Raw genomic sequence first — 14,892 nt, forward strand, 5'->3', positions numbered from 1 at the left:
TTATCAGAATCTAAGGGCGACTTGCACAAACATATTAAATCTAGATTTAGTATTAAATCTCGATTTATGTCATAAATTTATATGGACTGACGTTTCATAAATCGAGATGAGACACGAAATCTAGATTTAATATGTTGGTGCAAGTGGCCCTAAGAATACTATCGCTTTATTTAAATAAGAAAATGTCCTCATCTTAAAACTAAAAAACAAGCGTCTCTAATTAAAGAAGTCCTAAGTGCTCATCCATTTTCACGGATCGGCGACTGTGGAAATTACTGCAACGATGCACTTCGCACCCTAACCCGGACATCTGCGATCATAATTATTACAACAACTCACTCTTAACTCTTAGCCATAGTGTATATTTTGCCTTAGATGTGAATGGACCCAAGGGACAAGCTTATAAAGAATGCAATGTAGGAAGTGAACATCGGGGTGACTTTGAACTTTCTATGCACTTTATAATGGGGTTGTCCACTTCAGCTAAAAGGTCCTCCTTCAATTATAAAATGTAAGGCGGTTCAAATAGCTTTTCAGATCTTAGCATTCATTTTCTTTGTAGGTACGTGTCAGGAATACTTGGTCTTATCAGGTATAGTTTGTTTTGTATTGCATCAATATTATCAATACGTTTGTCCCATTTTCAATAAAAGTATAAAATAAATCGTAATCGTGTGTAACACAAAGGGGCAATTTCATCTCATTCTTGGGGTGAAACTTAGAGCTTACGAGTTTCATTAAGGCTCGCAGGGCGTGGGGCGCCCCTGGAAAGTGCAAGCTCTAATGTGACCGCCTCATGGGGCACGCCGCCCTTCAACTTAAGATACAACGACCTTGAATAGTGTAGGGCTATTCTGCTAAACTAAGTGTTGTGTTTTGTATAGGTTTGTTAACGAATTACGGTAAATATACGCCGTATTTATACATACAATATTAGGCTAGAAAAAAAAGTTGGTATCGTCAGATCAATAAATATAGATAACCTGATGTTACATACTTCTTATTAAAAAATATTTCTTATTTATTTACTGTGTAAGTAACAAAGGTTTAAGGTTTAACGAAAAATATACCGAATCCTAAGCTTTATGAGTTTCTTAGCTATGAAAGTGTCTAGAAATACTCAAAGTTGGATTACTCGGCGTGAAATGGGACCATAAACAAAACGACCGTTCATACCTACATACAGTGCCACAAACTTATCTGTTCCAGTGACAGCTCACATAAATATCTATAATATTTCTTAAGTTTATAAGATTTTAAGATTGCTCGTATTGTTAATTCGCTCTTGCGGTGTTAATAAATCAATCTAATCTTTTAAAATATACAATTCATTAGTAAGTAATGAGATATGGATCAATTTAGTTCGCTCTCACCGGAACAGATAAGTTTGTGGCACTGTAATTATCTATATAATGAATTATTTAGGGTGTCTTCTTGTCACGCAAATTATCTGTTTCGCATTTGGTTTTACCCAAACCTTTTGGTCTGTTGAACTTACGGTACTATTTATTCTCGTGTGGGCCCTTCTTCTCCTATAGCATACAAAACTTTTATGATAAAGAAAATCAGTATTTTGTAAGCTGGAGATTCTTGATTGTTTGATTATTTTAAATTACTATAGATAAATTAATTTTTTGATAGGCTTTCTTATGAGTTTATCATATAACTTTACGTCGTCGATTTTAAAAGTATTTTTTTAAATGTGTAATTAGCAGAACAGGCGCGGCGGCTAGGGCGGGCGGCGGTCATAAATTGCTGGGTTTGATTAAGGCGGCGCTGGGCGGCTGCAGCCTGCAGCGGCAGGGTGCGCGACGCGGTGCATCTTTATATACAGGGTGGCCACAGTTATATTTAACTAGTGTATATTTTTTCTTATTTTGATAATTAGGCCAAGGGATTGGCCGTCTATTGTTCATTGTTTCTAGTTTATAAGTATTCTTTGTATGTTAAAATTTTTGTGGTGACGAATTAAGATATATTTTATAAGGTATAGGTTATGATAATTGCAATAATGAATCCTATTAGTGAAAGTGTAATATGCCTTTTAATAATAAAATTATAATATTACCTACTACGTTATCGTCTTCCAGCACTACTATGGTAATCAAATGTAACATATATACCAAGATTCTAGAACCAACAGTACACTGAACTACATACATAATTAAGTAAAATAATATAAATAAGCAGGAAAATGCCTAATAAATGCACTATAACATAATAATAAAAAATAAGATGCTCCTGTATAAACACCCTGAGAAATCAACACATTGCCATCTACTTTCGGGATTATTCTTGTAAGAAGGGGATCGTTTATTTCTTTTCCGATTTATTTCTCACACTTCGCTAGGGGGAACGTGTGGTTATAAGTTGGCAGTTGGCACAAAAATAGGTAAGTACCTATATCAAATAATTAGTTTTATCCGCCGTGACAAAAAATATTAAAAATGCCTCTCCGTTGTTAAAATCGTATTAGGCAACTAGTAAAGTTTAGAAGCTTAGAAGACTACTACTTACTTAATACCTGCCCAAAAATACATTTAACTTGACCAATAAGTACTGCAGTCACGTGCCAATGTGTTGCTAACGGTCTGTGCGCTATGTCTATGCTTTAGTTAACAACAATTATGATGTTTGCGACAGTATCGTCGATGAGGCAGCAATATGCCCTGTGGCTCTGTGATATAGGGAGTCGCGTCGCGGGGGTTATTCTATGTATACTGACGCGAAGGAACGAGAGCTGACGTGCAAACGGCACGTTTAATACAATGATTTAGAGTCGTAGCTCGCGCAGCAGCGCTCCGCTTCGTTTTTCGACGTATAGAGTGGTCCCCCGGGACCACTGTAGCGCGGGGAGGGGGGTGGTCCGATGGTAATGACGACAAATGTTCACTGCCCAATGTCGCATGTTGAGTTATTTCCAATAATACAGGCGGCGAGCAACTAGGTAGCTACGTACGATGCCGAACGGTTTCCGGCTACTAAAATTAATGATGGAAAATAAATTTTGTGTTTGGACGAAACCATGATTAAGTACATAATATGAGGCTGTAGCTACTTACTTGAAATTATTGACCTTTCATTAAAACTCATATGGAAAGTTTACCTAAAGTTGAAATATCACAGTGGAGGCCAAGCGAGTCAAGCCACAAATTTAATGCAAATGAATTAAGTAGAGTTAAGTACCTTTGAGATATAATGGCATTTATTTCTTTGTAACAAGTATCTGTCTCAGTACTCTCGCGGTCCACTTTTGGGCGTTGAATTTGTATGGAGTGCGGTATATTGGGTATATATGATCGAAGACTTACACAAACCAAACGAGTTGCCATAGTTGTTTTCTCTGAATAAAGACTTTGTGTGGACTACAGAGATATGTCAACCACTTGTGTGGTTTACTTGTCTAATGTGGACGACCACTGTTGGCCTCCACAGCGATATCTAATTGCTAAATCCCCTACAGGCAACTCAGGCAAGAACAGCTAGCGCCCCCACCTCAAAACGTTCATTAAAATAAAAGGGTACCATCCACAGTGCCATCATTTATTGCTTTAGCTACTCGATAATAGATGGCAGTTTTTTCATATAAAATACAGGGTAGGTATTCTCAAAACATTTAATTATCCGCTGAAACCAAAATTTTCCTACATACATTTAAAATTATTGTGATATTGTCGAACAGTTTACAAATATAAGATCATCAGACATCCGTCGGTATAGGTCCTTAGCTAGAAAAAACGCTGTGTAGGTATACCTAGAATATAGCCTTACTAAAGAATTCATTTCACATTTGTATAGTCCTACCAAAGTAGGCAGTAGGCTCTTCAGGACTGTAAACCAGCTAAGATCGGGCACGGTACGACAACTTTATCTTTCGGAAAATTTTAATTCGGATTAAAGGGCCGCCCTCCTGAAATCTTTATAAGCTCCCGCTAATTTCAGTATTCCGGAATAGGGCATCACTTACAGGGTAAGGTGGAGTCGACCTATCTGGGGTACGATAAGCATTTCCAATTTTATAGCATATCGACCGAGACGAATTAAGGCACTAGTGACCCTCTTTCAGAAAGATCTGGGTGAATCTTAAGATATCCTACCTTTTGGGGTGAAACCATGGGGAAATAAAGTGGAATTACAGAGCATTATCATAAAAAAGCGTTCCGCTACATTCAGTCGTGGAAAAAGGTCTTTGGGGCCGTCCATTAATCACGTGAGGCTCAAAGGGGGGGGGGAGGGGGTACCGAAAACCTCACGAAACATCACGAGGGGGGAGGGGGGGTTCTCGTTAGACATCACGTGTATTAATTTTTTGTCAAAAATTAGGTATTTCTAAACCGATATTTTGGACGGCGCAAAAATTTTAACGATTTGTAGTATGACCTATTTTTTTTCTAGTCAAAAATTGCCTTTACATAGACTTCCAAAAAAATACACGTGATCCAGGGGGGGGGGGAGGGGGGGTTGGTCCCAAACCTCACCAAATATCACCAGGGGGGAGGGGGGGGTCAAAAAATGAGAAAAACGACCTCACGTGATTAATGGACGGCCCCTTTTCAGAGGAGGGCGGTGTTGTGACAAAGTTTAGTGTGTACGTCACGCTCTGAAAAACAGCGTAGTGTGCGCGGGGGCTGAAGCGGAAAATTCGATTTTGTGGCGCACACCTCGCCCTGGCCACCATTAGCCCAACCCTTCCGCGGAACCAATCGGCTAATCAAATTCATTTAAGTCAATTTCCGGCCATAGAGATAGCTAAATCGCACTATATTCGCTCATCAACTGTTTTGGGAACCCTTAACCTGTGCAAAGTTTTCTATTGTTGGCCGGCTTTGTGTTTACAAATTGGTTCTATTGTGTTGGGAACGCACGGGTTTGAATTTGATTGGTACTAGGGAGAGGAATGCGCTCACATTGTAACCACGGCTAGTTTACGCAGGTCGCGTAGCTTTGTCTAGCTAACATCATATAATTTATGAATCATCTGTCTAGTAATCATGATCATCACCCCGTAACTCTCTCCTGGTACCTACATGAAATTGTATGACCTAAGTAAATTTTGTGCACCTTAAAAACGGACTTTGCGTCGTATAGTGTTAGGCAGCTTTATGACTAGAGAGGCTCTCTTCGCATACATACTTAGCTCAGTGAAGATATATGGATCTAATTTCATTTATGTTTGTTTCCGTTTAATTAACTCATAAGTTCTTAGATACTAGTAAACTACCTAATTATGGTACTATGATAAAGAACAGTCGCGTCCGCGGCGCAGATGTCACGCCAATGTGGGTCGCTGCTTGATAAATGATTCCGAACCCTCGGGAATATTGTATCTGAAATAAACGGCCGCCTTCCGCAGATAAGGCCCGTCTACCGAATTACAGAAGGCCGTTTAAGAACTTTTACGATCATTCCAGGGCAATAATTCTCTTGTTTCTCATTTCGGCCGAGTTTTCCGTTTAACTTTTGCGCGCCCAGCCCACTTTGTACTCGGTTAATAGCGTTAATTAAGAATCAAAAATACAAAATTTCAACGGGAATCCCTATTTATATTTAGGATAATACTATGCGCCACCAGTAAAGAATGAAGGTGCTAATCTGAACATACTGAAAACGCAACTCTTTTCATTAGCGGACCATAGCCCGGCACGTCCTCAGACGATCACACGAGCAATAATAGGCAGTGAAGTGTTTAGGCGGCGCTGACCCGCGCCGGGAGGCTCGCAGGGAGGCTCCATGTACCACATTAATAAAGGTAAGTGTGCCTCCGGCGGATAATGTGTCGTTATGGCACGCTCTGAAAAACTTATTCCCATTCACCAAAAACATACGCAATGGAGCTAATTCCAACCCTTCTGTTTACGAGACAAAACTCAATTTCCCTTACAATAACCGTAACGCGATCTCGTTTATCGCCTACCAGGGAAAGCCGGGAGTTTCAGTTGTTTACGTTTTCCATTTCAAAATGAGCTTTACAAAACACGGCGTAGAGTTAGAAATGGTGTGTGATGTTGGTATTCGATCGCGGCTGAATTACTTTGCACGGGGACGCTATGAGGCTGCGGCGCGCCTGAAAACTACGTGGCTGCAACGAAAGTGCTGAAAATGTGAAAGTTCAACATATTCACGGGGGAAAGGGAAAGTTAAATTAAGACCGCAGGAAGATATATGCTATTACTTTAAGGTGCCTTGGTGGGATTGTACCTATAGCTAAGCCGTATAGTTAAGTGAGTAAGTACTTCATAGAATAACATTATTACGTCGCAGCGACTTTGTGTGTAATAAGTGTGTTACGTATAGTGTGAGTATGAAGTATGTACTTACCCGGATGGTCTCATCGTACGAGTAGTTGGTCGCCCCGTTCATCTCAAGCTGGCGCGGGCGGCGACCGCATCTGTCACCAACAAAACTATAGTGAATATGTATACCCCATAAAGTTAATGTCAGTTTTATGACTTTCTGTGCATATTCATACACTCGCAAGCAATGAAGAAAAAATGCAATGTCATTTAGGACGGCAAAGGCAGGTTGAACTTTTTCATAGCTCACGATGTTCTACTACAGTACTTGCCAACTAAACCTTACTTTATACTAGAAATCAAAGTTTGACCTTTAAAAACTGGTTCATTATTAAAATACTTACATTTTTATTCAGAAGACTAAAAAATCATTAATAATACTCTTTGAATAAAAAAAGGTAACTTGAAACTTTAGAATGTACATAATTAAAATTTTCGCGGTTGCAAAATAAAATTATGAACAAGGCTGGTTCGCTGTCGCCGCCCGCCCGCCCAGCAGACTCATGAATATTAAACTAGGCACTGGCTAAGATAACTCACTCAACCGACTGCTGTAAGGTAACGAAAGGACAAAACTTTTTATCATTTAATTAGATAAATCCTCTTTAGTGACAATCTCTTTGGCAAGGATTTTAGAAGATAATCTTGAACGCTTTTTTTACCTACCTATTTATATTGACTTTTAAGTAGATTTTACCCCGTAACACAAATAAAATACCTACATTTCATGACTTATAAGAGTTTTCAGCAACAAACAAAAATTGCAAATTCGCGAACCTTTAGAACTATAAAGACCATAATATTAGTTAAATTTGTAGTTCAGCACAATGTTATTGGGCACTAAAAGTGAATTCTGTGGAAGCTAGTTAAGATAAGTGACACTGCGCAACATAAAGGGTGTTTCAAGCTGCCGGCAAACAGCTGATAGCGGCTTCCGCACGTAAAATGTGATCATACTGTAGCTGGAAGTTGCACTAGCTTTAAAGGCTTCAGGAACTTTACCTTACAGTTACTTTGTTAGATATTCTGGCTCTATTGAATAAAGTGGTGCCATTTTCTAAAGCCTTCATGCAGGAAGAACTTTCTTATCTTTGAATGTAGCTGTTTCTATTTACTTACTAGATTTATACTATTTGGTGCGATTTAATAACCATCATGGCAGAGCTTTTTAAACATAACCTCAGAAAAGGTCTCATGTACCTACTTAGCTCGCGGACTGACCACAGGTGAGGTGCCTTTACTTGTCTGAATTCTGGCTGCAGGGATATGTGGATAACAATAACATAATACATGTAACAAGGTATTTAACTTAGTCTAGACGGTGTACACAAGCACAATACACGCTGATCATTCCGTACGGAGATAAGGCGGCAAAAACTGTAGCCCCAGTCCGCATCGATCCTCTGCTTGGTATTCCCTGCACGAGCGGAGGCCTAGTGCGTCGCCATGGCAACCAGCCTCCAGCCCGCTGCCACAGCGGCATAACTCCTGAAGTTTCAGCTTCAGGCAATCGCACAAACGGGAATTGAACTGCAAAGTCGCGAGGGTCTTTAAATTTTCCGCGTTTGGTAATGTTTTGTTTTGAATTAGAAAACCTTTTGGATTGGACTAGTAGGGTACAATGATTGGGGTACTTTTTTTCAATAATAGGTAATATGTGAATGTATAAAAACAACGTTTAATTTATAATTTTGAACAATTGAAACCATATTTGTTTTTAAGTAACTACGTATCTAGCCGTGTTTAAATTTTGACTTTTACCACAAGAGCCAATCCGCCGCCGGCAATCGACCTAAACTACACGGTATTAATAAGGTAATAGAATTGGGAATCACCAGGTATTTCTTAGTTGGTCAGAATAGAAATAGGTAAGGGAGTATTTTCAGCCTCATACATAAAACTAAGTCTCAAAATATTGCAACACTTAATATTTTTATTTCGACGTGTAGACAATCAGAATAAACTTCTGAAAGCTTTTAACTTGAAATGTAAGGTAAAATTAAACTTAATTTTAAATCATTCCGCTGATAAAACAAACTTGTGTCTCAAAATTTCCCAATTACCTACTTAAGTATGTAAAATTGTATCCTCCCTTCAACTTAGCGCACTTTACCAACTGCACCGAACCAAAACACTAACCACAAACCACTTAGCATAAAGTATTGTTGCAAACTAATACTACCACACCTATACACCTTACACCAAGTCATCCTATACCTAGTTAAGTATACAAGTCTTTGGTATGTCGCTAAAGTTGTGTGAAGGTATGCCAGGTGGCACGTCGGGTGCGTGAACCGCAGCCCTAGACGCCCTACGACCGGCGGTGGCTCCAAGACCTACGACTGTCTGATTCTAGTAACTGGAAATGGTTACCGTAAATGAGGAAATTTCACATGAATGTGTACTCTACTTGTAGATATAACTCATTTCGTTCGCTACTTAAATATCGCGAATAAAAGTTTCTATTTTTTATTTTTATTTTTCTGTCAAAAGTTGCATGATAGTATCCGCTAGAGGCGCCATTTTGTCTGCGAGAAAATGTGAACTTTTATAGATTCCGACAATCTAATAAACCTGTATTATACTAGGCCCTCTGAGAGTACTGTAGGAAATACGTTGTTCAATTACGTAGTTTGCTGTTGCAGTAAAAAATGAGTAGTTATGCAAAACTGACCGTCAACCTCCAGCAGTGGAAACTAGAGGCCTTACCACAAAAACTTAGACAGAATTTAACACGTGTTTAGCGCTGTCAAACGCCTACGAAATCTGTCAAATTCTGTTTTAAACACTTGTTAAACAGTGTTTACACAGTAAAAGTTTAAAATGTAACATATATTAATAACTAGATGTGGCATAGGGCATTAGCCTTATACCTATTTAGTCAGAGGCGGCATGCATAGGTATTTTATTTCAAACTAGATAGGTACTTAACCTACAACATCAAAATAAAACAATATAATGTAACTAACAAATAAAGAACAACATGGACTGAAGTGTACAAGTTACAGGCTGCACAACCTGCAGTTACCATCTTTTTAGCAGAACCGTGGCTTGGATGCAGATGTCTGCTCATTCGACTTGAAAACTTATTCACCGACGAATAATGACTCTTTAAAACTCTACGATAAGGCTGGGAATGCATTAACAGGAATAATAGTTGTTTGCCAAACTAAAACGATTTTATTTTCCGAATAAACTTTAGCCTACGAGGTAAATCTAGGTAGGCACTTAATACGGTTGGGTTGATTATATTACCTAGGTATTAGGTTTGCTTGTGTTACTAATGATGTATGCAACTAAACTAAAGATTTATATAATACTTATACTTTATCTACCAAAATATTGCGACCACAATAAAATTACATCGTCATCATCATCATCAGAAAGAGTTCCGCTCCTTCCACTATATAGTCACTACAACACACTCCGGCTTCCCTGATGAAATTCCTTTTCTTTTCAAAAATCGCAAATCTTATAATATTATGAAGTTAATTAACTAAATAACTACCCTAAACGTAGTTCCTTATAAATTATTAATCTTGCTGGTTCAGGAATTTCGAATCCAATATCGGAAACTGCCATCGTGCGTTAATGAGCGAGTTTTTTTTTATTTATGTTGCAGTAAAGTCGCCTAGGCTTCCCCCGAGTGCCGTCTGCTGTCTATAAATAACCGGACAGGAGGCAGGAAGCCGCGCTCTTCCTGTTTCACCGCAACACGGCTATTTGTTTTACGTAACTCGTGTTTTATATTTATATCCTAGCCGAAGTAAAAAGTGACAAACGAGCGCATAAAGTTTGAGCGGTAGAACCGATTTTCATGAAACGTGGCTTCAACACTGCTTAGAAATCGTAGTACCTATATCAAGGTATCTCGAACGGTAACATAAATAACAATATTAGTTACTGTACCTATATAGATCAGATAAACCATCTCACTAATTATTTAAAAATAAAAGAAATAAATTGGAGTAGGTACCTAAAGGTAAAGGTAAATGGGAATAGTACCTACATACATTCCCAATTAAGCCAACAATAATTAATAAAATTAAGCTCAGTAATGTATATAATAAAAGGAAGTATCAACAGTCGTAAAAAGGATAGCTCTTAGTTAGACCTACTCACAAAAATATAAGTAAATATGACATAAGTACGTTATATACCTAAGGTGAATCATAGACTAAACCGTATGTAAACAAACAGCCACGTGCGCTTGTCTTATTGCACCACGCGGTGCATCCGCTTCGAGCACAAATCGACCGATGGTTAAATATAATATTTTTACAATAAAATGTTGCTTACCCCTGCTGTCATCGTCTGAGTGAAGACCACATCCCCGATCCCTTGCCGCTCTCTAAACACAACATACAATATCTATGTCACTCGTATCATAAGAGTTATATTTCCCCCCAACTTAACTAAGCTCACGGCGACACTGATTAATCTACTCTTCTCAAATTATATAAACATCTGAAATAGCCCGCTATAAATAATAAGGAGGCTTTAGTATTCGAGGTAATAACTGGTATCCACTGTTAAATCACTATGTTTCAGTATTAAAACTGCTTGAACTGTATAGAAAATGTTTACGTAATGTTCGAAACACCACCTTACAGGCAACTCACACGGAACTGTTCAACTGACTGAACTGAAAGTTACTGTAGCATGTTTCATGAAGTACCCGCATTATTCTTTTAAAGTATGAATAATGCCATCTAGCGGTGAGTAGCAAAACTAATATAATTTAAAATAAAAACTCCTTTATCTTGTCTATGTACGTCATAGAGCATTTTTATATGTTTTTAATTTAAATGTCAGTATGACATTTTGACATTGACAGATAGTGTCAAAGTCAAAATCATGTGTGAGTGAAAAACAAAACAAGATCTGGATAATATTGAAAAATCTGAATAAATTTACTGTAATAATAGGAATTTAGAGAACTCTACCTCAATTTTTTCATACTTTCTCGGCCTTCTCTATTAGTTCTATAAAACCAATGCTGAATAAAGATCTAGTCAAAATGGTGAAGGTTTGGAAATTGGGGCTGATCAGTTACGATACGGCTTTGAAGATCCAGGTCGCTCTGGCTCGCAAGCACCTCGACGCCATGGCCAAGTCGCTAGACGCAGACTATGATACTCTACTTCTGGTTGAGCATAAACCTGTTTACACTGTTGGTGAGTTTCTACTTTGGTACTACTCTTACTCTGCCTAACTATGTTTTACTGTAAATATCATGTTTGTACTTACTGTCGTTTATAGCCGAACCAGCCGGTATCAATAAATAAGTCCAAAAAACACTTAGGTTTAAAAAAAAAACTTTGTATTTTCAGGTATCAGAAATGACATGCCATATAATGAAATAAGTCGGTTGAAGAGCACAGGTGCTGAGTTCCGACAGACAAATCGAGGGGGACTCATAACATTCCATGGTCCAGGCCAGCTGGTCGCATATCCAATTATTAATCTGAAGCATTTCAAAACCAGTGTGAAGTGGTATGTCAATAGTCTAGAAGAGACAGTTATCAAGATGTGCGAAGAAATGGGTAAGACAATAATAATACTCAGTTATTATTAAGTAATATGCAAGTTTTAATGTGCAATCTAAAAGGTCTGTTCACAATAGTCATGTGTACTAAAGCTTATTGTTTTTATAGGTATCAAAGGATCCCGCTCACCACACACTGGGGTCTGGGTAGACGACAATAAAATAGCTGCTATCGGCATTCATGCATCCAGGTATGTGACAACCCATGGTATAGCCCTAAACTGTGACAATGATCTCTCCTGGTTTGACCACATTGACCCCTGTGGTATCCCTGACAAGGGTGTCACATCACTGTCACAAGAAACTGGTAAAAATTGCACCACTGATAAAATGGCGCCAATATTTCTACGAAACTTTGAGAAAGTTTTTCAATGTCAAACCGAGGACCTGGATGCCAAAGTGCAGGAGGAAATACTAAATGGTGTTTACAGCAAACTTCTAGTAACATCCACCAGCTAGTATAAGGATTGTAGCTGCATAGTCTCAGCCACTTGATTGATAATATATTTTGTTAGGTCTATTGTTTGTACAAATTTTAAAGTCTACAATGTTGTTTAGTGTTCTTTATACATGTTGAAATAAAATATAACTGTTGATTTGTACAAATTATTTTATTTGTTTATTAATAATAGAAAAATAAATAGGAAGTAAGTATATCTAAATAAATAATGAAATCTCAAGTTGGGTTAAGAGAAACAATACTGCTCAATTGATTATAAAATATAATGCATTTCATAGCTTTTCCTCTAAACAAAATATTTCTTCAAAACCCAACTGAAAGTTCTGACCAATTGTATAAAAAGCATAGTATTTACAAACTAGTTTTTGTCAACTTTAAATATTTCAGTTAGTTGAAGATTGCCTTATATGTTATCCTAAATTATGCTGGGACCAATTTATCGCCTAAATATTTATTATTAAACTAGATATGGGTATATTAACTTAAACACACTAAATATTTCTACTTCAGAATAATCCCATAAAATTGTGCATTTTACATACATTTTACAGTATAACTGTATTTTGAATTTAAAATAACTAAATTCATTGGGACTATTCCAAATAACTGAGTCACCTAATTTCATCCTAAGTTGTTGAGACAATTCAACAGTCATTGTACAAGTACTGCCCTTTATCAGACGACACAATGTATTATGTTTTTGATCTCCTAAAATTGTGCATCTTTTGATTATAATTTAAAAAATATGTATTACTTGTAGATATCTTAAAAACTAATAAATGCATGATCTTCACAGGATATAAAATAATGTTCATAATACAAAATAATGGATAAGTTGTATAATATATCGTATTAACTATTATCTTAGTAAAGGCCTCTATGGAATGTCTGTTCAGCTGAAGTTCAGTTGAAGGCACTGTTTTGTCTACCTTACTATCTAATGGACTTAAAAGAAATTGTATATATTAATCCTATCATTCCTAAAATTAATAAATGCTTTTAAATGCAATATGTTACTGTTAGGTAAACGTATACGCGGTGGTTTCATAGTTCGTGTCCGAAGTAGTTTACATATGACACCATAACATTGCTACCACACTTCCATTTCGCCTATCTAAGTAAATAACTTTGAACCATTAACGCAGTAATAACATTACGGATATTTAATTTTAGAATGGCCTACTACGATTTTGTTAAAACACATAAATTATTTAAGAAAGTGTCGTCCGGCATTCAGTCAAAGATATCACATGTTCCGTCGGGAACACAGTTGGAGACAATACGAGTATTGCTGGCGCAGACTCGAGCCTACGACATGTGCTTGGGCGGCGTCATCCACTTGCGCATGTAGTAGCAGAAGATGGTGGCGATGTAGAGCAGCACCAGCATGGCGCAGGCCACGCCCAGCAGCATCACCGACAGCTTGCTGGGGCACGGCTCCACTATCGTCACGGTTTTCTCTGCAAACACAAGCGAACGTTAGCAACCGACCACACGTTGGAGCAATTGAAACGGAACCGCAGTTCAAAGACACTCGAAACGGCTCAATCCGTTTGAAAACTAATTGGGTTATGACATGGAACTAATTGTTCCGATCGAATTGAATGCATGAAGGGGCACTGACCTCCGTAGTTGGCCTCGGAGGCGGTGCCGCCGGGCTTGTCGGAGCGCAGGAAGTCCGTGTTCTGCCGGTCGTCGCCGAAGTCCAGCACCATGATCTCCTGCGAGATGTTCATTTCCTCCTCCTGGCTGTGCACCTCGGTCTCGTTGTGCGACAGCGAACGCTTCTTCCTGCCCCACGACTCCAGGGAATCCCTGCCCCATTCGCACACGGCCTGCAAATTGCAGATATATTAATACCACAGCCTCACAAAAGATAAATAAGTTCATGATGCGTTAATGTATGTTGAACACTCACTGGCTCGCAAGGTCCAAGGCAGTACTTGACGTTGCACTGGAATATGACTCCGTAGGACTCGGTGAACCGGAAGGCCTCGTACACGGACTGCAGCGCGTTGCCGTCGGGCGTGAACGCGGGGAAGATGGACGGGTCCACCGGACATCTGGAAAGCACACGATTATTGAGTATCTATTTGTAATCGTAAAGTTTCAACTTTCTTATAGTTAGTCCACATTCTCAGGACGTATGACTTACCCTTCATCATCGATGATCTGGAATGTGCTCTTGGAGTCCTTAGCCATCGCAACGCAGCTGCGGGCGAAGATTCCATAAGGAGCTGCAAAAAGAACATCATAGGTACATAAGCAATTAACTCACAGTCACACCTCTTTTTTAGGGTTCCGTAGCCAAAATGGCAAAAACGGAACCCTTATAGTTTCGTCATGTCCGTCTGTCCGTCTGTCCGTCTGTCACAGCCGATTTACTCGGAAACTATAAGTACTACAGTGATGAAATTTGATGGGAATATGTGTTGTATGAACCGCTACAAAAATATGACACTAAATAGTAAAAAAAAGAATTGGGGGTGGGGCCCCCCATACATGTAACTGAGGGATGAAATTTTTTTTTTCGATGTACATACCCGTGTGGGGTATCAATGGAAAGGTCTTTTAAAATGATATAAAGTTTT

At 38.4% G+C, this 14,892-nt stretch overlaps 2 protein-coding genes across 3 annotated transcripts in view; one reads left to right on the forward strand and one right to left on the reverse strand.

Annotated features, from left to right (window-relative positions):
- The first annotated feature begins 11,137 nt into the window (after positions 1–11,137).
- On the forward strand, positions 11,138–12,443 carry LOC105398381 (putative lipoyltransferase 2, mitochondrial). The gene is made up of 3 exons (XM_011570462.3): positions 11,138–11,470; positions 11,627–11,839; positions 11,951–12,443. Exons 1-3 carry the CDS (start codon positions 11,290–11,292, stop codon positions 12,298–12,300), a joined length of 744 nt encoding a protein of 247 aa, XP_011568764.3. The 5' UTR covers positions 11,138–11,289; the 3' UTR covers positions 12,301–12,443.
- LOC105398383 overlaps positions 12,434–14,892 on the reverse strand; it is a 56,466-nt gene continuing 54,007 nt past the window's right edge. For both annotated transcript variants that reach the window (XM_048626134.1, XM_048626133.1), the window contains 4 exons: positions 14,457–14,538; positions 14,220–14,364; positions 13,926–14,136; positions 12,434–13,761 (listed from right to left, as the gene is read on the reverse strand). In XM_048626134.1, the coding sequence (XP_048482091.1) occupies positions 13,610–13,761; positions 13,926–14,136; positions 14,220–14,364; positions 14,457–14,538 (590 nt within the window). In that variant the 3' untranslated portion in view covers positions 12,434–13,609. The remainder of the gene's footprint in view (positions 13,762–13,925; positions 14,137–14,219; positions 14,365–14,456; positions 14,539–14,892) is intronic.

Source organism: Plutella xylostella, chromosome 15 (assembly GCF_932276165.1).
Source record: "Plutella xylostella chromosome 15, ilPluXylo3.1, whole genome shotgun sequence".
In the NCBI taxonomy this organism is placed as follows: Eukaryota; Metazoa; Arthropoda; class Insecta; order Lepidoptera; family Plutellidae; genus Plutella; species Plutella xylostella.

What these genes read in the sequence shown, in the direction of transcription:
- LOC105398381 (XM_011570462.3), top strand. Translation starts at nt 11,290, where the DNA reads ATGCTGAATAAAGATCTAGTCAAAATGGTGAAGGTTTGGAAATTGGGG. An exon ending in TAAACCTGTTTACACTGTTG is followed by an intron (nt 11,471 to 11,626) that starts GTGAGTTTCTAC and finishes TTGTATTTTCAG; the next exon opens with GTATCAGAAATGACATGCCA. An exon ending in CAAGATGTGCGAAGAAATGG is followed by an intron (nt 11,840 to 11,950) that starts GTAAGACAATAA and finishes TTGTTTTTATAG; the next exon opens with GTATCAAAGGATCCCGCTCA.